This window comes from Neomonachus schauinslandi, chromosome 12 (assembly GCF_002201575.2).
Source record: "Neomonachus schauinslandi chromosome 12, ASM220157v2, whole genome shotgun sequence".
In the NCBI taxonomy this organism is placed as follows: domain Eukaryota; kingdom Metazoa; phylum Chordata; class Mammalia; order Carnivora; family Phocidae; genus Neomonachus; species Neomonachus schauinslandi.
The window spans coordinates 85,496,246-85,522,058 of NC_058414.1; the positions used below are offsets into that span (position 1 = coordinate 85,496,246).

General features: G+C 48.8%; 1 protein-coding gene across 3 annotated transcripts in view; it reads right to left on the reverse strand.

Moving 5' to 3' along the window:
* PLXNA4 (plexin A4) overlaps positions 1-25,813 on the reverse strand; it is a 353,986-nt gene that overhangs the window by 96,998 nt on the left and 231,175 nt on the right. For all 3 annotated transcript variants that reach the window (XM_021692788.1, XM_021692789.1, XM_021692787.1), the window contains one exon: positions 3,029-3,129. In XM_021692788.1, the coding sequence (XP_021548463.1) occupies positions 3,029-3,129 (101 nt within the window). The remainder of the gene's footprint in view (positions 1-3,028; positions 3,130-25,813) is intronic.

The following is a 25,813-nucleotide window of genomic DNA, read 5'->3' on the forward strand; positions in this document are numbered from 1 at the left end:
GGCCCACTGGAAAGAATGGAAGGAGCATGAGAGAACTTTCTGGATGAAGGATATTTTGTGTGTGTGTGTGTGTGTGTATATATGTATGTATATGCATATATGTATTTTAAAGATTTTATTTATTTATTTTATTTTAGAGAGGGAGAGAGACAGCATGCGTGAGCAGGGGGAGGGATAGAGGGAGAGAGAGAGAGAGAAGCAGACTGCCCGCTGAGCGTGGAGCCCAATGCAATGTGATGTGGGGCTTGTTCTCATGACCCTGAGATCATGACCTGAGCTGAAATCAAGAGTCAGACGCTTAACCGACTGAGCCATCCAGGCGCCCCAGAGATTTTTGTATATCTCGGTGGGAGTGTGGATTACCTGGGTCTTTGCCTGTGTCAAAACTGTTCAAAGTGTACACTTAAGATCTGCTTATCTCACTTTCTCTATGTTAAACATTATATTCCGATTTACAGCATCTTCGAAGACCCAGGGACCTTCTCTTCTTCATTCAGCCATGTGGGCCCGTGCTTTTCCTTAGTCACTAACACTGGGAGGGAGTGTCAGGGTGAGCAGGCAGTCTCCACGTAGAGGTGCTCAGGAGCTGTATCCTCCCAGGGGAGTTGAGATTTACCAGACACACTTGCACAGACCCCAGCACCAGGAGGCTCAAGATTTCAGAGAACACCACCTTGACCTGGTGGTGCGCCTTGGACCTTTACAACATCCTTTATTACCTGATTTTTGTCCACTTGCTACCAGCACGAGAAGGTATTGCGTTTCCTCCTTATAAACGAGGATGCCGAGTTTCCGATGTACAGAGTTACGATCCTCCTAAGTTGTGGCTTCCACGTGTGTGAATTCACCTGACTTGCTACCATTTATTTAAAATCCCCACATTGATACTTAGGGCACTTTTACGGTCATTCCTGGACATGAGCAGGGTGGAGAAAAATGTGACTGGCCACACCCACACATTCCTATCAGAGGTTGAACCAGGTGGTGATACTTGGCTTTCTTGTTTCAGTTCATGCTATAAACAAATGTCCTTTTCGGGATCTCTTTAGTGCTGCATTTTCTGCATTGTTGTGCATTTTGTCAGTGACTTCACTGTTTGAAATGGCCTCCAAGTGTTGTGTTGAAGTTCCGTCTAATGCTCTTAAGCATGAGAAGACCATGATATGCCTTACAGAGAAAATACATGTGCGAGGTAGACTTTGTTCAGGCATGAGTTCTAGTGCTGTTGGCCGTGAGTTCAATGTTAATAAAACAATTTGTAGTAAACAAGGTGTCTTTAAATGGAGATGCACATAAAACACAGACATGCTGTGACCAGAGGCTCAGAGGAACCTAGCCCTGGGACTATCATGGGAGTGGTGGCTCGGCCTTCTCAGATTTGGTGTTTGTGGCGACTGACAGAACTACCATGAGTAATGGGAATTGCCTAAACTTGTCCAAACCCCATAGCACAATTGCCAAGAGTGAGAAGTAGATTCCAGTGATTTCCATCCCAGCCGTCCCGCTAGGTTCCTCACGGCTCTCCCACGCCTGTTCTTGCCATGGCATTTTGGGCAAGGGAGAGCTGCCAATAGCAGCCGAGAGCTGCTCGGTGCGAGCAGCAAAGACAAAGTCCTTGTACATCTCTTGCTTTCTGAGAACGTGTGCTTAATAAGGCACACATGAATAAGATACGCAAACTTCAAAATCAGATGCGATGCCAGGTTAACGGAGGTGAGGGCAATCCAGCAGGACCATCTACCACTCAGAGGAAGGCAGTTTGAGGCTGGGATGCCCATGGCAAGGGAAGGATGCGATTGAAGTAGAGCCATCTGGACAATCCTGGGGGTCGACCAAAGTCATTAGGGGCAGGGCACCCACACCCGGGAGCTCTCGGGCCTTCCCCAGCAGTGTGGCCATTCCTGCCCCCCCTCCGCTTTCCATCTCATAGCACTCCACAGTTCAGGACATGCTCTCACCAATGCCATCTCCTTTCATTCTCCAATGACTTGGTGAGGGGGACAAGACGGGCCCCACATCGCCGTCTCTAATCCACAGATGAGCCGGGCTGCCCCAGATTGTTGCACAGCTGGGGAATGTGGAATTTGGACTTGGTGGCAGCGGTCTATGTCCATGGCTGTTTTCTTTAGGCCACAAGGAGTGCAGGGTTTCTCAGTACAGGCTGATGGGCTCCTTCACGAACTGCCCAGACTTCCCTTGGGCCCCAGTTCACCCCAGTTTTCTGCTACTTGACAGGAGGCAGGCATTATGTTACCAAAGGGAGAAACTGAGACCACACAGAAACTCATGTATATGTAGGATATACATACCTCCACTGCATACCATTGCCTTCTTCCCTCTTCTAGAGAATACAATGGAACTGGCACCAAGAGGTGCCCAGTGCTTGGGACAGGGCTTCATTGGCACATAGGGAGAGTGCCCAGTGCTTGGGACAGGGCTTCATTGGTCTAGTGCGCCCAAGTCCAGGGCCGTCTGACAGCCAGAGGGGTGTACTGACAGCAGAGGGAGGGTCCTTGGGTGCTACACACTCAAAATGTCCACCTCAAGTACCAGAAGATTCTGGGTAGATACCGAAGAGGGTCTTCTGTGGCTGTCACATCACTAAGTGGAGAGTCCATATCTTGCACATGATTTAGTGGCCCACGTGAGCCTTGAGAAAAAAGTCCAGTGCCTTTTTTCTTGGTGTTCAGTCCTGGAACATCAGCCTCCAGCCAAGTCATAATCAGAAATGTCCAGGAATCTCCCTCCAGCCCTCCAATGTGCAATTACCCACATGATTCCACATCCTGACTCCTCATCATTCCCAGGCTGACATTTCCATACATTTCTTACTGGAATCTGGCAATTTAGAGTGAAGTTGGAACAAAAGAATGGGATAGGATTTGCAAAGGGTACAGAAAAGGAAGAGTAAGAAAAGGCAGGGAGAAAAGAGAGATCAAAGGGAAGGAGGGTGGTGACAGAGAAGGCGAGGAGGAGGAGAATTACAGGGGAAGTGGGAGGCTGGAGGAAGCTGCCCAGCGGTACTCACGTGTTGTGGAGCACACACCAGCCACAGTGGGGGTCGCCGGAGCCAAGGCACTCGCTGCAGCTCTGATACTGACCACAGGACTCCACGGGGACCCTGGTGAGCTAGGACAGGAGGACAAGAGAAGGGTGATTAGGATTTTGCAGAACTCCCAGTAGTTCACTGGGAAGAGATGCTATTCTATCAGATAAATCACCTAAATCAGCATAGGAACGTGGAGAGGCCCAGGGTGCCAGAACTGAAAGGGACCTTGAGTGGTCATATTTGAGCAGGTGGCCACATAAGCATCCAGGGGAGACAAACACCTGTTACTTTCTTAGAAGTCTCTGCCAATAACCTCCTTAGAGTTCATTTTAAATTGTTATAGAAGATATTTATACAGTGTACATCTAAACTCTCCCACCGTTAAATCCCCAAAACACTCTACAAACATCCAATCATCACCTATTTACTTATCAATGTAATAAATCCAAATGTTTATTGTTTCTCTTGTTTTTTCTTCCTTCCTTTTCTTTCTTTCTTTCTTTCTTTCCTTCCTTCCTTCCTTCCTTTCCTTCTTCTTTCTTCCCTTTCTCTTTCTTCCTTTCTTTCTCCATTCCTTCCTTCCTTCCTCTTCCTTTTCTCTTTCTTCCTTTCTTTCTCCCTTCCTTCTTTCCTTCCTTCCTTCTTTCCTTCCTTCCTTCCTTCCCCCCCTCCTGCCCTCGCTCCCTCCTTCCTTCTTTCCTTTCTTTTTTGCTATAAGATGCTCTGCCTTCTTCCTAGTTCCCCTATGTTTGTTTGTTTGTTATCATCTGTGTGGTCCCAGAGAGCATGTACGTAAGCGAAGTCCAAGACCCTTTTCTTTCTCCTTCTTTGTGCCTTTGAACTCAGTTTGTAGCTGTTAAGCTGTCCACTCTCTTTCTCCTGCTATTGGCCAACTGGCTTTAAAAGTTTTTCACACTGGTGTTTTCATAGAAGAGCTGTTGCTACCTCTCCCCCCCGTCCACACCCTTTTCATGACTACAGGCTTCCTCTCCAACTCCAAAACCTTATACTCGCCCTCACCAGCCGCTTGTTAATGTAAAATGTTCACGTGACATTTCTGCTTAGCCCAAATGCTTCCATTTCCTGCATGCTCCGAAAAATCTTTTGCATGTCTTTGTTCTCCAACGTAGCTTCGCCCAGATGTCTTTTCACAGGGCTTCTCAGGGTCCAATACATAAGAGGTACTTAATCACGATACCCAGGATCACATGGAATTTTAATTTTCTTTCAATAGTCTTGGTCTTTATTCTCTATGTTGCCAGTTTCTTCTTTACAAAAAGGTTTTGTTTTTTTTTTTAAAAAATCATCCTATTCTGTTTGGGACACCATTGTATCTCTGCAGAAGACTCCTTCCCCAATCTTTCAGCTTGTGCTAAGAGAATTTGATGTGGCCGTCCTTTATAATTTTTCGCTATTAGACAACAGGCACAGAGAAGTGCAAACCACGCTGACCGGACTGAGCCTCTGTGCCTCATGAGCCAACATGCAGGCTGCGTCCCCCTGCTGCTGCATGGGGCATCTGCCTCTGAAAAATTCTGTACACTTAGCAGGGGCTACTTATAACTCATGCACAGGCGAACTGGCACCAGGGTCTGCTCAATTAGTCTCGAAATTGTCTTTTGGAATTAATTAATAATTAATTCCCAACCCCATATGATCTCGCTTCCCTTTCTCCCTTCACTTTCTCATTCCCTTTACATATCTCTTGTCTTGTTTTGTTTCCTCACGCGCATGCTGAGCCTTCTTAAAGACCACCCTGCAATTTGACTTCTTCCCAGTTACCTGCTGGCCTCCTGATCCCCTTCTTGTAGTTTTGCCCTTGGCCTTTGTGACCCTCTCTCCGTGTTCTTGGATGTCTTTTGGCACTTGTGGGATTTCATCTTTCCTCTTATTACTGCTCGTGTAATCTGCATGGGCCATGCCTCAGCTCTGCCCATATGCGACTTTCCCCACTTTTGCAATTAATTCTGACAATCAGTTTTGTACAAATTACCCTGCTGGCTCTACACACAGCCAGGAACTTACCCTATTCCTATTGCCTCTTTCGTTTCTCTCCCTACCCTGTAAGTGGGCACAGGCATGCTGGTCATGTAAGCATATAAACAGTGGTTCCCAGCCCAAAGTACCTGGACTCCCAGGAATTCATGAGTGGTAATAAGGTCCACAAGCTATTTTCTTTCTTTCTTTTTTTTTTTTAAAGATTTTATTTATTTATTTGAGAGAGAGAGAATGAGAGACAGAGAGCACAAGAGGGAAGAGGGTCAGAGGGAGAAGCAGACTCCCTGCTGAGCAGGGAGCCCGATGCGGGACTCGATCCCAGGACTCCGGGATCATGACCTGAGCCGAAGGCAGTCGCTTCACCAACTGAGCCACCCAGGGGCCCCCACAAGCTATTTTCAATAGTTCCAAAAGCCTAATGGAAATTGGATTGTTGCTGTTTTCTTTTTTGTATGCATACCCAGTGATGTATGTCCTATATTAAAAATAGGAAATATATTATTACTTAATCAATGCAGTTTGTTTAGCAGGCAAAAGTCTTTGAAAACATGATGCCTAGAGGGGAAAGAGTAATAAAAGGGAACTTAGATGGTGGAAGTTGGTAACACAAGTGCATAATAATGTTTTCATATGTTCCAGCTGCTTGTCTATCACTCCATATTTTGCATGGGCTTAAGGAGAAAATCATGGCTTGTTCAATCAAAAGCATTTTCTTGGTCTAAACTTAATTAATAGCCTCCTCAGTTTCTCCCACTGACATGTCCTATAATCTATCTTGGATGCATGTGCCACGGGGCTCCGGGGTGTGCCAGTTGCTTGGCGAACCTGATGTTCTCAAAAGGCTTTGCATTCAGATTTCTAAAAATATCTCGCAACTGGTGTTAAATAGCGCCAATACCTAGAATTGTAAAATCCTTCCTCTCCCGATTTTAAATGAGCGCGATTGTAGTTTGGTCGGAAAGAGTGTGGGAGCCCGCAAAGCCGGGTTCCAATCCTAGCTCTTCCATTTACCAGCAACAAAGTCCCGAGTCTCATTTTCCCTGGACTTTAAACAGGGAGATAAAATCCCCACCCCCACCCCTCCCAGTTCACGGAGCTTTCCAGAGCACAGATGACCTGGTAGGCGCAAAGCTGCTTTGTAAACGCACGAGCACATTGCAAGTGACGGTTATTATTGTCGTCTTTGTCATTAATCCCCCATTCTTCATTGCGCGGCCATGTTCCCTCTCTGCCACATCACAGGAATCTGCTCTGATAGGCTTACCCGGCCCCACGAACTCCCCCCGGAGTATATCACAGGCCAGGAAGAACTTTTCTTCTTTAGCACCTTGATCATACCGTTTCCTCCTTGACTGCGATGTCTGCCCCTACACCAGTCATTGCTTCATCTCTGGGATGAAACTCTGGGGTAGCCCAGCTTCCTGGACTTATTCAGTGCTGTTACCAACTACTCTAACAGGCCTGTCTTTTTCTCTGCTTTTCATCTAGCCGGATCCCTGTGGGACAGGGGCATAAGTCCTTCCTCAGCAGTTATTATGAGACTCAGCTTTCTCTCAACCTTTTCTTCTAGGATCTTTCTATCTATACATTCAGTCTTTTTTTTTTTTTTACTCTTCTGAGCTTGATCTAGGTTTTTTTCCCATTCTTTTTAAAGTGTGGATGCTCAAACTGAGGTGCCCACAGGACCCTGACAAAACGAGTAAAACGGTTCCCGTTACCTGAGGTGATGCTCCCTTCGCCTCTCCGGGACTTTCCCAAAGAAGGTTTCTGGGAAGCCTTCAAAGTCCCATTTTCAGGCAGTATTCCCCAGAACGGCCAGCCCCCCCTCCAGGACTGACTCTACATCTCCCAATCTATACCATTGCTTTGAATCCCTTCTGAAAACCAGACCGACTCCATCACTTATCTCGGTGCAATTCTCTACCCTAATCGCTCCGGGAACCTTCCACACCTTGCTTAGGAAGCCGCACGGGGGCCCAGGTAGCTTTGGAGCCACAGTGGTGGCGTTGTGATTCCTTCTCTCCAAACCCCCAGACTCTCCACCCACATCTTCTACCAAACAAAGCCGCCTCTCCCTTCCCCCATCACCGGCTCCTCCTCTGACCCTGGAACACAAACCACTCCAGATGCAGAGCCACACAATTAATTAAAACCACCCCACGCTGATTAAAGTCTTAAGCTACAGTGCCAGGCATGCTAATTAACTGAGTGAGGGAATTCAGACCACAGGAAGAGGTGAGAAAAGGAAGTCACGGAGGGGGGCTTCTGCTTAGAGAACGAATCAGATGACGATTGTGACCCAAGCCATCCTCGTGATGGATGGTCTCAGACACCACAGAAGATTGAAGTTTGTCCCCTGGCCACTGGACTCTGGGAGACGTGTTGATTGATGTGTCTGCAATAGCACCCTCTCTGCTTCTACAGACAGAATCTCTGTATGTGTCTACGAGTGTTGGTGGAAGTGGGGCTCCTCGGGTGGAGGGGTTCGGACAGGGTCCGCACAGGGTCGTCTCAGCACATCCCACTGGGTTTGTGCAAAGTCCTATTGGGCAGTGTAGTCATTTCTCCAAAACATAGAATTACCATGTGATCTGGTCATTCCCCTTCTGGGGACACACCCCAAAAGAAAAGACTGGAAGCAGTGACTCGAACAGATATTTATGGACCAATGTTCATAGCAACATTATTCACAATAGCCCAAAAGTGGAAAGTGACCCAAGGCAACCCAAACCCAAAGCAAAGTGACAGATGAATGGATACATGGAATGTGGTATAGACCTACAGTGGAATACAGTCATCCCTCTCCTCCCATCCCCCACCCACGGGTTCGCTTTCTGTGGTTTCAATTGCCCATGGTCAACTGCAGTCCAGAAGCAGATGATCCCCCTTTTCTGACATATGACCAGAAGGTTATCGGCAGCCTAATACTAGGTCACAGTGCCTAGGTCACTCACTTCCCTGCATCTCATCATGTGGGCATTTTATCATTTGATGTGAGATTATTATAATTGTCCTATTTTATTATTAGTTATGGTTGTTAATCTCTTACTGTGCCTAACTTTATAAATTAAAGTTTATCCTAGCGTTGTACATATATGTAGGAGAAAACATAGTGTATATCTAGGGTTTGGTATTATCCATGGTCTCAGGCATCCACCGAGGGGGCCTGGAACGTAACCCCTGTGGATAAGAAGGGACTACTGTAATATTCAGCCTTTTAAAAAAAGGGAATTCTGACCCATGCCACAACATGGATGAACCTTGAAAACATTATGTTAAGTGAGATAAGCAAAAAAGACACATGTTTCTGGTGTTAGACTAATAAATTCATGTTTATAAAATATTCTGAGATCCTTGGGTGAAAAGATAGGCATTGTTAACTCTTTTCAATTTAATTTCAAATGGACAAAAGGGTTTTGGATGAATATCTCTTATCATGTGCTGTGATGTAACTGGGTCTGTCATTCTCAAGCTCTGGGCCTCTGTTTCCTGATTTGGAAAAATAATGTCATAGCTTTGCTCCACCCAGAACCCTTCCTCAGGCCCCCCCACCTTTTCCAAGAGGCGGAGGGAAGGGTCTCGGAATTCAAATAGGTCTTATGAGGTCAAATGGTCTGTGATTATAAGATTCTTCGGCTATTGCTTAGCCTCTGCTTAGGTTCTCATTCTCAGTTATGAGCAGGAAGCACCTGCGTGTGGGTGTCTACCCCGCTTCTATTCATCCCCCCCATTACCTTTCTGGGACTCACACTGGTTTTCTTCACCCTTTTGCCCCAAGGTAAACATCCCTTTTGTCTGGTTTTTCAGTACTGTAAATAGAATCATCATCTCTCTTCCCACACCGGTCCGGCCCCGTGCACAAGGCCGGGAATGTACAAACAATGGCCGGGGATAGAAAGACAAGGACTGACTGAGCCAGAGTGAAGAAGCCCACCCAAGGACTTCAACTCATGAACTTGACCTTCACAAGCTTCTGCACTGATCACCAGAGCCCACCGCCTAGAGGGCCTGGGGCCTGGGTGTGCTAATGGCAACTAGGGTATTTTTCTTGAGTCCTGGCCCCCAGCTGTCTAGACTCTGCTTGGTTTCCCTGATATTTTGGAAGTTGCTTTCTTCCGGCAATAGAGTCTCACTCCACTTGTTGCTGTTAGCATCCCAAGGGGTGCCTGCAGCTCTGCTGATTACATGCAGAAATGTTCCATAGATACAACATACAATCTCCGTAAGCGCCTCTCATTTGTTCAAGCATTTGACATTCTAGTCGAAATGCGAGTTATTACTCCGTCTCTCCTCTTTTAATTGGATGCTAATGCTGAGACGGCTACGCTGAACCTGATGCTGGGGGTTAATTTAAATGTCCAAAAGGCTTCTTAAGTACCCAGTTTCCTTCAAAATTGTCAAAAAAGGGGGAAAAAAGGATGCAAGAGGACCCATTAAGAAGCTCTGAGGGGCTGCTATGGAGCTGTCAAAATGTGCAGCTCCCATCCTTCCCCGGTGCTGTCCCATCCATCCCCGTCCTGTCCTCCTGTCTCTGAGCAAAGGAAGTAGAGCTGGGAATAGTCAGTGCTTTTCCAGAAAATTAGTGACTCAGCAATACATATGGATTTCAGCATCACGGTCTTGGGGTGCCCCTCCAAACCTCTCCAGGGGCCTTGCTTTCCTTTGGTGGCCTCTGATTGCCTTTGCAGGCCTCATTTCTGCTGACTTGGGGCCATGCAAGGCTTTGTCTCTGTGATGACCTCTGAGCCCCTCACTGCCAGGGCTTGAACTTGCAGTGGCTGAGCACGGGCTCAGGAAGCATGTTTATTTCAGCCTATGCCAGGTGCCTGGCACACAGTCACCCACATCCTCTTTGCTCAGAGGTGGCAGGTAGGTCTGGCCTTGGCAGGCTGGCAAGAGAGGCCGAGGCCAGGAGGCTGGTCACAGGCTGTGGCACATTGTGTCATGAGTCCCAACTCTTCCCTCCTTCATCCCCACACCCGCCCCTACCTGGCCTCATGGTGAGTGGAGAGGTGGGGTGTACTTCCAGCCCCTTGACTTGGGCTTGGCCTCAGGACTGGATTTGGTCAATGGGATGACAACAAGCACGAGGCAAAGGCTTAAGATGTGCCTCTGTGGTCAGACTTGCCATCTTGTGTTTCTGCCATTTTCATGAAAAGAGCTTCCCCACGGAGCTGCTTGCTCTTCAGCCAGAGGAACCCATGTGGAGCAGACCTGAGCCCAACCCACAGCGGGAGACAAGCCCAGCTAGCCCAGCAGCTTGAAGCAGAACCGCCCAGCCAAGCTCTGTCTACATCAGAAGATGAGAAATGGGTGTGCAGGTCCACGCATATGAGAGTTAATGCTTATTATTATATGCTACTGAGTTTGGGGAGGGGGTTGTTACACAGCTTTTTTTGGTAGCAATAGCTAGCTGATACAGGGATGCTGGTCACACCAGGGTACAAAGGTCCTGTGAAAGGTAGAGGGGACAGGGGGGATGGAGGAGGGGAAAGTTGTAGTGTAGTGGTTTCTACGTGCTTTTATTTTATTTATTTTTTATGTTTTTTAAAGATTTTATTTATTTATTTGTCAGAGAGAGAGAGACAGAACACAAGCAGGGGGAGTGGGAGAGGGAGAAGCAGGCTTCCCGTGGAGCAGGGAGCCCGATGCGGGGCTCGATCCCAGGACCCTGGGATCATGACCTGAGCCGAAGGCAGTGGCTCAACCGACTGAGCCACCCAGGCGTCCCTCTACGTGCTTTTAAAAGCTGGGTCTAACATCACAAATGAATCTTCCCAGTGTATTCCATGCTGACCATGCTCTCCTAATTCAATGACCGTAGATCTGTAGATCTCAGGGACGTCCGGCCCCGAAGCAAAGTACCAGAAAAGACTGGAAAGAGAATGTGGTTCTCCAGGTGTGGAGGGCTAACTGGAAGCACAGATGCTCATAGGAGCCGCTGTACTGATCTCCTGGCTGCCTTACCACCGGGAAATGATTTTATCTACTTGGCAGCAAGACAAGACCCTCAGGAATGGGTTGCCTTGAACTTTGCAACTCCTCCTGCTTGTGCTCCGGCTCTGGGGTTAATCCAGCAGGGGTCTTCTCTGACCCGAGTGGGCTCATGCCCAGGATCAAGGGCAGGCTGTCAGCATTGTCCCCACCTGCCTGTAGGCAGGAGTTCTAGGGTCAAGGTCATCGATAGTCAGAACAATAAGGGCAGCAGCCTCAGAGCATGAGGCTTGGGAGCGGAGGTCCCGAGCTCTAATCCATTCTGGGTGTCTGGGTGACCTTGAACAAATCCTTTCCCCTCATTATGCCTCCACTGATTCATTTCCAGATAGGAGGACCCAGGCCTACTCTGCCTGGGAGAATCGGTCATAAAATACTACTAATACAAATGGTCTAGGAAGCTCTTTGCAAATGAAAAGTAGCAGATGTTGTGGAGGGCTGCAATTTGCTGCTATTAATAAGTATAAATGCCTAATAGGAAGCCAGTTTGCTCTGGGAACTCGGACAGCCAAGGAGCAAGTGTTGACGCCGGAATCATCAACATATGCTGTTCCTCATTAGCAAGCGGCAGTAGCTGGGTGAGAAGCTCTCAGCACGATTTCTACAGAGCCCCGAGAAATCACCCTATCCTCCGCCTCCTGGTGTGGGCTGCACGGCAATGGCCCGAGTTTGTTATTAACCAGACCCCTCGCCAAGCGAGAAAGTGATGCCCTTCTCAGGTACACAGATGGAAGAGCCACAGCCCAGAGAGGCTGAGCAGCTTGCCCAAGGTCACACAGCAGGGCAGTGGCAAAGATGGAAATTAAAATGAAGCTGGGGGCAGCAGCCCACCATCAGGCTCCAACATACCGATTCCCTGGATGCAGCCCAGGGGATTGAAAAACCTCTGGTACTTCCACTGAATCCCAGTTCTCGGGTTGAAAATTTTACAGCATTGCAGGTTGTGTACTGTAAAGCAGGAAGGTGTGGCTAAGCTCAGGGGCTGAGGGCCCCTCCAGGGGGCCAAGAAGTCCATCATGGAGCAGGAGATCTAAAGAGACTGACAGTAGGTCTTAATGCAGCCCTCCTCCTCCAGGGAGACTTCCCGGCTCTTTCAAATGTGCTTGGAGAGAAAAAGAGAGCTTGGAATAGCTTTATCTCAGTGCTAAGTGAGAAACAGAGATCTGGGGAGAAGACAGATATGGGTGTGCATCCCGGATCTGCCCCTTCCTGGCCTCCTTTTCCTCCTCTGAGGATAACAGGAAGCACCCTGAAAGGTTGGCGTGAGCATTAATTGGGATGGCACAGATGAATGAGTTAGTCCGATGCCAGTAACAACTCAGTCTGTCGTTCCAGCCTCTTTCCCAGAGAAAATGTCCCCCTGAACCCCTTGCAAGGGGTGGTGTGAAGTCATCTCTCTTCATCTCTCCACACCTAGTACCCAGCTCAGGCATGGCAAATGAGACTCCGTAAGCAAGAGGGCGAATGCTTGCAAGTTGGTTCCTGTCAAGCTCATATTCCAAGAACTGCATGGAATTGATTTGCCCATCTTGGCTATACCCTAAAACCTATAATTTCTGAATTTCTTGCCACAGGTTCATCTCTTAATGTAAAAGTCAACTTCTCTCCCATCTCTGGACTGTCAGGGTCACATTCACACAGTGGGTTTCGAAGACCAGACCTCTGGGGCCCTGGTATTGCAGGGCATGAATTTTCTCAGGTAGGTCAATCCAGTGCATTTGACAGAGGAGACTGGCAGCTAGCTACACCCATATCCCACCCAGAGAGCTGCCCTGCCACCATGCAAGAGAGAAGGTGCCTGGGACGGGAGGATTGTTCTGGCATTCACAGGGTTAATAAGCTGGAAGGGACCTTGGGAACAATCTAGTTGCCAGTCCCCTCATTGTTCAGGTGAAGCTCAGTTGCTAGAAGATTTGTCCAAAGCCACACGGCCACCAACACTATTCTTTTGAGACCCATCCCTAGATACAGACTCTTGCCCAAGATGTCTGCTCCTGACCTAGCCCCAAGGTCAGGGCTGAAGGGAGAGGCAGAGCCTCTGGGACCCACCCCAAGCCCAACAGGTGGGAAGGAGCCTTTGTCCTTGGGATCAAAGTGCTGCTCTCAATCCAGCCATCTTTCACCAAGTGCTGCTGACGGAGGCTCTGGTCCCATCTGATCTGGGACTGGGGACCTGCTGGTGTGAGTTTCCTAAGCCCAGCCTGCTCAACAGAGGCCTCTGTTCCAGCAGCCAAGTGGGGGGTGGCTGGCACGGAGACACCTTTATCCCGGCCCCAGCAGCTGAGCCAAGTGAGTTCCAAGACATATGCCGAGACCCTCTGGCTTGCTGGCATGACTCTTTGTGGGAAGTGACAGGGCAGACCGGGCAGGCACCCCCTTCTCCATCCAGCACCCAACCCTTTTCTCCAACTGCCTTCTGTCAAGGGCACTGTTAGCCAGCGTCCCCAGCAACGATCTGAGCGTTCAAACTAAAGGGTGGTTGCGTGCGAATGGTACCCGGATGGGAATGGGCGCACATGTGCCTGGTAACAGGAGCGACATGTGCACACAGCGATGGGCAGGAGTGCTCAGGGCCATGGCAGCATGCTTGCAAAGAAACACGTCTTTCCTGACAGACACTCCTGTCTGGGTAGGAGCCTCTTTTGGAGAATGGACAAACATCTTCCTTCAAAAAGGAATCTGACCCTGGGAAAAATCATGGTGCCCAAACAAAAGGAAATGGATATACCTCAGGGGGCCCTCTATGCCCCAGCATCTCAGGGAGACCACAGGTGCCCCAAAGAAACCTAAATATCTTCCTCTGCCCTCACCCCCTGCCTCAAGGTAGCCAACGAACTCTCCTGAACCTATGGGAGCTCCCCTTGTAGGGTCCCTGCCTACTGCTGGGGAAAGAGGAAGATGGTCCTCTAATGTCTGAGTATCCTTGGACAGGGGTCATCTTGCCCACATGGGCAAATGTGTTTTCCTCATGAAGAGACGCTCGCCTGAGGACATTTTGCAGTAGCTCTTCAGATCTGAGAGGACAATGCCCATTCTTGCCTTTCTCTAAGTGAGACAGCAGTGCATCAGGCAACCCAGCCATGCCCCCCCACCCCCCCAGGGTCGAGGGGGGAGTGGTGTGGTGGTGGTAACTCATCCACTGCCCATTGTGTGCAGCTGGGGAATCTGATCTACATCAGACTAAGGCTTGAAACAGATTTCCCCTTCTCAGATGAGAAGCGGCTGGCTGGGGCTATATTTAGATGGGGACTCAGCGAGGTCAGAAATAATTGCTGGCCCCGGGGTGGGTGGGGGGGAGGAGGTGTCTGTTCCTGGCTAATATGTGCCCCTTCTCAGAGGACACGTGTGCGATGGCCTGGGGGAAGGCTAGGAGTCTCAGCCACGCCTTCTCTGCCCACTTAGTCTGTGTTACAGCAACAAACAGCTCCTAGTATCAAAATGCCATTGCCTGTGACAGGTAAGCTCAGTAGAGGGAGGGCCTGGGAGAGGGACATAGGTGTGTAGAACCCACCGCAGGGAGGGGGGGTCACGGGGGAGCCAGGCAGTGCAGCTGTTAGGACCTGGGCTTTCAGATTCTAGCTCTGCCACTTACTAGCTTGGTCAGGCATTTAACACCGCCCCCCATCTCCAAAAGGCTATGCAGATTAAATAATATAAGATCTGTAAAACACTCGAGACGGCTCCTAGAGCACCCCTGTGAAATACGTGGCCGACTTGCCTTTTTGGTTTGCTTCTCCGAAATGAAAAGTTCAACTTTTATTTTATTGATTGATTGATCGATTGATTTTTACTTATGTATTTTTGATAAGTTCAACTTTAAAAGTTTCCAGATGTGCCCCTGGGACAGCTGAACCCTTCCGCCACTGTTGGCCTTCTAAGTGATGCTGGAGGAGTTCGGACTTGAAGGAACTCTGGTGGGACCTCATGATCTTACCCCCGACCCACCAGCCTTACCCAGTGACCCCCTGCGGCCCCCAGACCCGCAGTCCCTGGCCCTCGGAAGGGGAGCTTGACTCCACAACCAGCTCAGAACTTTCCAACCACTTCCCTGCTTCCTCCTCTCCCCTCTCCCCTCTCCAGCTTTTCAGAGGGCCTTTCCCCTGCTTTCCAATAGCAAGCAGAGGGCAGGAAGAGGAGGGAAACCCCAGTGAATTCATTTTATTGCCCACAGCAAGAGAGAGAGTGAGGTGAAGCTAGGGAGACGCTCTAGCTATTAGAGGAAATGAGGCCAGGGTTATCTGCGGCCTTAATTTATTCAGCTTCTCCCCTGACCTCTGTGAACAGGCATAATCAAAAGTTGGCTGTGGGTCTGGGACAGGGAAGCATGCTGGCTCGCGGCCAAGCACCAGAGGCCGCGCTGCTTGCCAGCATGTGGGTACGCTGGTTGGCCTGGCATGTCTGGCAGGCCGGGTCGGGCAGCGAGACCCAGCATGGCGGTGTTGGCACAGAGTCCGGCGGCCCCCGCTGTGGCAGGGACGTGAGGATGCAGCCTCCAGACACGATTAAACACAGGGCGTTTGCTGAGTTTGCAAACAAACCTGCAGGATGCAGGACTGAGGCAGCCACAAGAAAACAAATGTGACAATTTAGGGCAGGTAGCATGCATAAGTGGGATTCATGTTAAAAAGCTTTTCTACTCCATTAAGCCTGCCCGGGATGCTGCTGTGATCAGAGCTTGGGCTTGACTGGAGTCTGGGGGGACACGGGGGGCTGGCGTGGGGTGTAGGACTCCCCTCTTACGCTCCCCAGGCCCCTGCTTTCCGAGTGTGGACCACCCTTGGGGGGCTTACAACTCCAAGGGAGAATCAGGCCACATAGTGCCAGGGAGGAGGGAAAGGCAGGGAAATGGGGTCAAGGCTAAGGGGTTCCAAAGCTCACTGAGCTTTTCACTAAAACCTAACTGTAGAGCTTTTAGAAAATGCTGAGGTCCAGGCCAATCTCCGACCAGCACAATCAGAATTTCCAGGAGCTAGGCAACTGTATTTTCTCCAAGCACAGTGCTTCTCCACTTGGCCACCAACAATGACTCTGATGATGGGCTCCCCTCGGGCACAGGGGCAGAAGAGTGGGGATCCGAGGCTGCTATATTTCTGCCCCCGAGTCTGAGAGATGCAGAAGGTCGAAGGCTCCAGAACACAGAGACAGGGGGCGTGGGCACAGTGGTGGTCCTGACTGTTGTACCTGGCTTCACAATTTAGAAAGCAATTTCACAGGCATGATTGCGTGTGAGCCCAACTACAACCCTGCGAGGTTGCCAAGCTAGGGACGACAGCCTCCATTTTACAGATGAGGACATAGGTTAGAGGAGGTTAAGTGGACCCGCTCAAGGGCACACAGCCAGGATTCTGACACGGGGCTCCCTATGATGGCTCTACGGCTGGTGTAGCCTACCTTTTCGCTGGAATCCCCTCTCTTGCCAGGGCCAAGAGCCTGTAACTCCCCCGTGCAGAAGCAGTAACTGCCTGAAATGGATCCAAACATCATGGAAATTGATGAAGGCAGAAAAGGGTTGGAGAGGTCTGTCCCATTTAAATATCTCTTAGAACTGCTCCTTGGCTAGCATGTTTCCATGGCAAGGTCTGTCTCAACATCCATGGCTCTCATCTCCAAATATGGCTCTATCATCTCAAGCAGGGCGGGACCCGGCACTGTGGCTCAGCGTGGTACAATGTCCCCCTGGCAGGAGCAGGGAGGGGATGGTATGCCTAACGCCTGGAGACTTTACCAATTATGGAATAGTTTCACTGGCTCTGGGGGCTGCAGACCTCAGAGTCTGCCTATGCCCCAGGCCACTGCTACCTAGGGAGCAGTAGTGAACCATGCACTGTTCTGTTCACTTAGACTCAGCAAAACCTGGTGAAGGTCTCCCCACCCCCGGGGTTTCTCTGTCCTCTGGTCCTTCAAGGAGCGAAGGGAGTGTGAGAATAGTGCAAACCAAAGGCGTCATGTCCCAGAAAGGGCTGGAGGCAGAACGAAGCGGGCACAGGTAACAGCATGGGGTGGGGGGGGTCCCCCCTCCTGCCTGGGCAGCCCCTCCCTCCCTGCAATTTGATCTTCCCTCTTGTCTCTCCCTTTCACTCCTGATCAGAAATTGCCTGGCAGGGTCACTCACTCACACTTCAGCCTGAATGAGCCGTCCCTCCTGGTGGCAGCTGAAAGCTCTTTCCTGGGAACAGAGTGGGGGGCGGGAGAGTCCCGAGTGCCCAGTGATCCCAGGAGGGGGGACCTTTCCCCACCGCAGCTTTCGTCTTTGCCTTTGGAATGGGCTTTTCTCCTCGTTCTCCCATCCCCTCCTCCCTGTCCCCTGTGACCAGTCTCCTGGTGACCCTTGCGCACACGACAGCATGTGCTTGACGCTTAGACTTTTTGTGATGCTTGGAAAAAGGAGCCACACCCATCCAGACCACTGCTCCAAGAATAGACGTGGGGAGGAGAGCAAGGTAACTGAATGCCTGGCTTGGCTGCTCACACCAAACACAAGGAGCAAGGAATCCCGGCATTGGATGAGACCTTCAGGTCTCCAAATCCAGCCTTTTACTGGATCCAAGCTGTCATCACAGCCATCTATGCAACACATGCACCAGTTACACCCACTTAGAAGGACAGATGATGAGGGTTGTGCACATCATTAAATGTAATCAGATGTGACTTATGAAAGAAACAGTTTGATGCAGCATTAAACTGCTTATCTGTAGAGCTGTCCTAATGTACAGCTCGTCTACCCTGGTAATCTACTCATAATTACAGAAACAAAGGGCTGGGAGCATTCTTCACATTTCTTGGTTACTTAGCCTTCTAAAGAGGCCCCCTCCTTCATCCCTAGCAGGCAGGTACTGAGCCCTTTCTGAGTGCAAGGTGTGGGCTGGACACCTGTGGGACGAGGTGTGTTCTTCCAAGTTCTTCCTGCCAGTCTGGGCTCCCTGAAGTCTCTGAGCATCTGGGTCTTGGGTCTTTTCCCTGTGGTGGGTGGTAGTCCGGCAAGGTAGATGAAAAACAGACTAGACCTGCACGTGGATGTTTATAGCAACTCTGTGCACAATTGTCAACACTTGGAAGCAAGCAAGATGTTCTTCAGGAGGTGGAAGGATAAATAAAATGGGATAAAACCAGACAACAAAATACTATTTAACGTTAAAAAGAAATGAGCTATCAAGCCACAAAAAGACATGGAAGAAGCTTAAATGCATTTTTGCTAAGTGAAAGAAGCTAATCTGAAAAGGTTACATATTATATTATTAAAACTATATGGCATTCTGGAAAAGGCAGAACTATGGAGACAGTAAAAAGATCAGTCATTGCCAGGGGCAGTGGGGGGGTGGTTAGGAGGGAGCGGGGCATGAACAGGTGGAGCACCGGGGATTTTTAGGGCAGTGAAAATAGGCTGTATGATACTATAATGGTGGTTACATGTCATTATACATTTGTCAAAACCCATAGGATGAACAACAAGACGAGTGAACCCTAAAGCAAACTATGGACTTTGATGATGTTGATGCATCCGTGTAGGTTCTTTGATGATAACAAATGCACCACCTTGGGTGGGGGGGTTGTCCACGGCAGGGAGGTGGTGGGAGGGGGAGGGGAGAGCAGGGATATGTAGGAACTCTCTGTAGTTTCTGCTTAATTTTGCTGTGAACCTAACCTTGTTCTAAAAAATAAAGTCTATTTTAAACAGCACACTAAGCTAGGAAAAGAGGCAATATACCATTTTCTATCATTTTTTAAAAGAATGTGCCCATATTCATGGATCCTTCCTCGCTCTCTTACCAAGAGACGACGCCAAGTATGACATGCCCCAGGGCACATGGGCGGAGCAGGAACTGAGCTCCCACCAGAGCCACTGGGAAGTGGTTCCTGGGAACCTGATATATGTATAAGGTTGTGCTATCTCTCCCCGTTTGTGCCAATGGCTCTCTCGGACCCCCCCTACAAGGAGCCACTTCAAAGGACAGTCCCCTTCCCCATTATGCAGCTTGGCTGAAGGACCTGGTGTGGAGAGCCAGCGATGGGCGAGGACGCAGAGTCCTGCGACTGCATGCCCTGGGATGGGCTGAAACAGAAGTCTGCTGAGTGGACTCTGACCTGGACATGGAATTCCCCTTTGCTGGAGGGAGGCGTCAAGAGCAGCATGCACACGTGGTAGTGCCAGCAACACCAGCCATGTCTTCTAGATGTGCCCAGTTCGTGTGTTCCTGAATTGGCAGACATACTCGCACCGTCTCTAGGTTAGCTTCTGCCACTCCCAGGGTCCTGGATGCCTGGCGTGGTGGATTGAGCTGGGCTGCACACACAGGAGCCCAAGAGGTCTCCACCATCTGCAGCAGAGCCCTCAGGTCTTTCATTAAACAACCCAGTGTAGCCTCTAGGCACTGGACGGTGAGGTGAGGATCGAATGGGCACCTCATCAGAGGACCCAGGCAGCTGCTGACTGGCCAGCAGCTGACACCTAAAGGGAACAGTCCCAAATGGCACCTCTGAACACATCCTCTGGGTAGCAATAGCCCTGTCCTAGCACACAAGACATGGCTGGATTTCAGCCCCGAGGATCCCCTTGGTTAGGTGTCCTTGTGCAGTGAACAACCTACACCACAGTATACTGTGGTTCTATGAGCACGTACACACATAGTCCCAGAAAATGAGTGCATCTCAGGGATCCAGGAGACGCAGGCTGAATCCCGGCTGTGCCTTATCTCACCATCTGAGGCTGGCCCAAGATGCCAACCTCCCAGGGCTTCTCTTACCTCACTGCTAAAATGAGAGGTTCCTTCCTGCTCTAACAATCTAAGACATATGGGAAATTGAGAGCACATTTCCCTTTCTTTCCCTAGATTGCCCCCCTTTCCCCTCTTGAACTTGACCGGGTCCTTTCAGACGAGGCTAAAACTGAAAATCAATTTTAATTATAAAAATCCGTTTACTGTACCAATAAGTCATCCTGGCCCCGGCTTGGTTGTGGGGAGAAGGTTACACCTGGAGCAGGGCTAATAAGTCACTCTCTGCCTCCGCTTCACTGCACCAAGCCTGCCCCTCTGCTCTAATATTCATCTCCGTCATTAGGCTGTGGATTATTAATGATGCCTTGGGCCGATGCATGGGAGCCGAGATGCTCCTGAAACACGTCGTGCTGGTTGTAACTTGATTTCCAGCTGGCCCCTTGACAGGAGACCCTGATGGGCCTTCCCCCCACCCTTCCCAGTGGTGGGGGAAGGCTGCATATTGGGGAGGGGTACTGTCCTTTGAAGTGGCTCCTTGTAGGGGGGTCCGAGAGAGCCATTTGCACAAACAGGGAAAGACAGCACAGCCTTATACATATATCAGGTCCCAGGGCTATCAGTCTTTTAAATTAATTAACTGATCAATTACTGTTGCTGTTAGAGTTATTCTTGATGTGCTCTAAGGAGAGGAGAGCCATGTGTTTCAGATGGTCATTGGGGAGGGGCAAGGAGGAGACCGCATCCTGGCATGAGCTCAGTGACATACCTAGAGAGGAAGAGAAAAAGTACTGGGTGTAAGGATCTGGGGCCTGCTTGGCCCCAGAGGTCACTTGGGATCCATGAACCCCTGGCTAAAGTCAAGGTTTTGAGTCCACACACAGATCTGTGTGGCACTGTGGCCCGAGGCTCGGACAGAGTGGGGAGGGCAGCTAACAAGCAGCGGCTGGCTCTTGGAACCAACTCCCTTCAGTGGAGGGACCAAAGTCTTCCTTCCTTCATGGGGCACAGCTCATTCAAAGCCCTCAGTGCTTCCGGTCAAGCCCCTGAGGCACTGCTGAAAACGGTGGGTCCAGATGAGAGAGAGAGGCCGAACTTCTCTCCTGAATGTCTGGGGCTCTCCTGTTCTCCCTCCCATAAATCTAGTCAGCAGAGATGCAAAACAAGGAGGCTGATGTGGGAGGGAAGCTGGTGGGGCTGACCAGTGGGGCAGGGGCCACGAGTGGCTTCTATGGTCTGTTCTGGTCATGTAAATTCACTGCCAACCTGGCACAGGGTTACCAGCAAGTGGGCAGGGACAGCATTTTGAACTGGCTAAGCAAGCAGCCGCAGGGCACGTCGTCAGAGGCCAGGCTGACCAGCTCCGCCTACTACTTACTAGAAGTGTGCCTTTGGGCAAGTGCCTTAGTATCTCTGAGCCTGCTTCTCCCCTGTAAAATGGGGACAGTAATCCCTGCCTTGGTTGTTGTGAGAGCGCATCACACAGTAGGTCCGCTTGGGAATATTTTATGACTCATCGGCATCCCTTCCTGAAGACAGAAAGGAGATAACACAACCTACCAAATTGGCTGTTTGCTTGCATTGATTCTGTGGGAGGGACAATTAAAAGTGGCACACCAAAGGAGAATTGTTTATGGAGTCAATGCAGAGGCATCAGATCTAAAATCAAAAGACCTGGGTTTGAGATTAACCGTGCCACCGTGCCATCGGCTGTGTGGCTTTTGAGAAGCCATTTGACCTTTATCACCTTTTACACAGGATAATGATGACTCTAAGAGCTGCTGGGCCGGTTCAATGAGATGTCCTGTGGGAAGGACGCAGGAGATGGCAGGTGCTAAACAGATCCATGACATCATTTCATTTGCTACCACTGTCCCATTAGCAAAGATAATTTAGAGCTCGCCTGTATCAGGCTTTCCAGGGAGCATAAATGATAGTAACTATTAACTTCTCGATTCAATTCTTTTGCTACCTTCCATTAAGGCACCAGAAGAGAAATCATTTTCCTTTTTTTATCCACTCATCATCATTTCAGATATCCTGCTACACTGAGATACAACACCGAGGAAGCAAGCACATTATAAAAAAGAAAGAACAAAAAAGAAGGAAGAAGAAAAAGCAACTAAGCCCAGGCATGGATCCCCATGCTGAAGAATTGGTTTAATTAAATAGAAAACTCTGGTGCTTGTGGTAATTGTTATTAAGGAATCTATATCCCATCAGAACCCTCTCCCCTGGAGTTTGCTCCCTCTGCTTTCTCTGCATTGGGTACTAAAATTGCTTCTATCTTTAGGCAGATGCAGCCATAGAGCCCAGAGATTATTGTGGGGTGACTGGTGTGGGGCTTGGGTGCAGCAACAGCAAAACAACAACAACAACAACAACAAAAAACCTTGATCCCATCCTGACCTTCTCCTTGAATTTCCCTGACTTGGAGCTCATTCATTTCTTCTGTAAAAGGGCAACATATGCCTTCTCTCAGGGCTGGTTATCAGGGACACAGAACATAGGCAATGCTTGCTTTTGGAGCCCCTCTACTGTTTCTCTGTACACAAGGAGGATGGTTTCTAACATTGCCCACACCACGGGGTTCCTGATTCCCCTGAGCCACTGCCATCTGCTTCTTGGGCACCAGTTGGCTGTAAAAAATACCTGGTCTGTCTCTTTTTGATGCCACTAAAGCAACTAGATGCCGGAAGTAGATATAACAGTAAGCTTTTCATCATGCGTACACAAAAGGCAACAGATACAAAAGGCAACAAGTGGGGGCAGCAGGAGATAGTTTGGTATAGTGGAAAGAGCCCTGGAGGGACTTAGGTTTGGGTCCCAACTACACTATGTATTAGGTTCATAAGTTTGGGAAGTCCTGGGTGTTAATTCTGAATTGTTTCTTGGCCTGGGCTGAGTCCTGCCTGATTCAGCCTGGCTTGACTCTCCAGGGTTCAGAATCATTCTAAAGCTTCTGGATCAAAATAGATGAGTTGATTCCATATACTTACAATAATAGTTTGCTTATCAATTATCAAGTATTTGTTGGGTGTCTATCCCAGGCTATGTACTGTGCTATAATAAGTCAGGTCAGGCAAGGGGGCATCTTAGAAGTCAAAGAGAAGCCTTTGAAACATTTTCATTCTTGGATGGTCAACTGGCATCATGAGTTAAACAATTAAGAACTAGGGAGCAATATGCAGAGTGCTATGTAGAAAAGATCAGAGAGCAGAAAAAGAGCAATAAGCCAGGATCGGGGTCATTTTCAGTCCTGGGCAAAGAAGTGAACCAAGAATAGGGCAGATGTGATCAACGCTATCCTCCCTAGATAGCTATGGATCTCTGACTCTCAACCAAGAGGTCTTGTATAGCTGAGGCAAGTGTACTCAGGCCCTAGCAGATCAAAATGTGGACTGGATGCTCCTCAAAGGGGAGGATAGGGTATAGCTGCAAGAGTTGTGCGCTGTGACTCTCCCAGGCCACTCACCCAGGTACTCGTATCCCAGGCAACCATCAAGAGGCAGGCGGCCAGAGCAGAACGGGGGCCCAAAGGACTCGGGAAACCTACACACCATATGCTCACACTGATGAGAGTGAACAGCAGGGTAGATGGAAAAAGCACAGAGGTCCTGTCTATAGCATGGAAGGGATGAGGTGAAAACTGGAAAAATTCATTAGAAGAAAAGGAGGTCTTGAAGAGTTCAAAGTCCAGAACAACTTGACTTAATATCAGTGTGGGGCTCAGCAGACCTCAAATGCCATGATAAAGCCCTGCTTCCTGAAGTACTAGGCTGAAACTCAAACTAAATCCAGTTCAAGGGAAAGGTAGAAGGTTTAGGGTGAGTATGTGTATGTGTGTGGGGAGGGGTCGGAGTTGAACTTTTAAATTCCATTGCAGCAATTATCACAACCATTTTTCTAGCCTTCTAGCCAGAAACAATGACTGTGTACATTTGAAAATCTCCAACCCTTGAAAACATTACTATGAAGTTGAAAGTTCCTGGTGTCTTTTGATTAAACATTGTGCTAGGTAATGACTGTTTTAGTTCTTATTTTTTTCACCCCCTTCAAATTACTGATTGTTGTCTGACATTAGGGCCCCATTTGCTCTTATTAAATTAACAAGCCTACAAAACTCTTAATGAATTGAAACTCATCAAATGTCTGGAAACGAACAGCAGTCTTAAGATTCTTTCCCTTTTAATGTATCTCTGTGTGAAACGTCTCATTTTCCCTTACATTTGCTTAGGTTCAGACAGCCACATACAGGGAATTGGATTTTGATTCTTAGCCCACCTGAGGCAGCAGTCCACAGAGATGCAGGAACTTGAGTGCTTGGGTGGTTCTTCCAACTGGCAATGTGCTGTTCTGCATAAGCATTGGCTTTCTGGCTGCACCAAAGGATTCCTACTTTTCTTCCAAGGATGCCTTAGGAATTTTGATGCATTTGAAAAGGCATTGCTAGGATGTAGTCTGCAGTCATCAAGCAGACTTATTCCCCTTTTTAGGGCAATCTGACTGGTCTGCAAAGTGGTTAAACTTCCTCTGTGGGCAGTTGTGGGCTAATGAGATGGGTATCCTGGAACCCACTGTCCCATCTTCTCTGGACATTTCTCCTTTTCTGATGCCATCCTCATCTAGGAGCAGACCATTTTCAGAGGTTCCAATTGAGATCCTCAGCTTTGCAAAGGGTGGGAATTCCTGAAACCATCACAGAGCGTGGGGTCCAATGAATGGCAAAACCACCCAAGTAAGGAGCATCCAGGGAAAACTCTATACTGGTTCTTGCCCTACAAGCCAGAAAAATAATGGAATGACTGTGCAATATTCCTTGAATTTCAGTCATCAGTTAGCCTTGGAAAGTGGGCTTGCTACATGAATGTTTAGGTCCATGTGTGTCTGTAGGAGGAGCCAGGTAAAAGTTAAAGGATCATGAATATAGCCAAAGGGACATACTTTCCTCTCTAGCCAGCAACCACTCCCTAGCCTTGGACAACCACACAGTCACAAAGTCATGTGTCCCTAGATACATGTGAATGAGAGCAAAGGGTGTGCCTGCTCACTGAGTCTTCACCCTGGGAGCAGCTCTGCTCTTAACTCACTGTGTCTCCCAGCCGTTCACAAGTCTAGACACACATACCTAAAATGGTCCTGTTGGAGGCTTTCCAGATTGGTCCGCCTGCTGTTAGGACTACTTCACGTAAGGAACCATCTGGCAGTCCTTAGGAACATCACAAGTTACTTCATGCTGTCATCCCATCAAATCTACTCAATATTTAGAGCTCTGCCATTGGCTTGTATTAGGATATGCGGATTTCAAATCTCTAATGTGCAGGATGGGAAAAATGTCTCCTATATGTATCTGGAAAACAATATACACATTGTAGAACAAATAACACCTTAACCTGAAGGAGGTTGCCGCAAGCCTCCACTATAATTAGGCAAAGGAAAGAACCTATAGGGTTTCTGCCCATGTCTGAAAGCTGAATCCATGGTTTCCTTATTCCTGCCTACTTCTTAGCAGCATGACCCTGGCCATCAAGAGTTAACTCCATTTGACTCTGAAGCGTGGACTACCACCCAGAACAAGGAGCTGGGCTATGGAGGATCCTGCAAAGACCAGTATTGATTGGCTTACTTGATTAGTTGGTTAACTGAATATCACTGCTTTCTAATATAATTAAAAGAAGATAAATACTGGGGCTTCATCCTGTAAGCAAGGGCCATTAGTGATCATGGTGCACACCCTGATTAAAAATGCAATCAACTGGGAGGGTAATTTATGAACTTGCCAGCCTCTAGTGCCACTACATGGTTTGTGGGGTCTTGAGGTATCCCATATCCTATATCCCATGATATGATGTGGCTGGCGTGGAATTCCCTAACCTGTTGTGGTTGCCCTGGTCTCTTGGGAAGGGAATTTATTACACAGGGAAATATGCAAGATGGTCTCTCTTTGCAGGTAGAGTTACTCCATGCTTGCCACAAAGTTCCTTTGTAAAGTATCAGAGACGGATACCCAAAGCACCAACCAGGGGACCATCATGACTGTTTAACCCTTTGCCTCACTTCC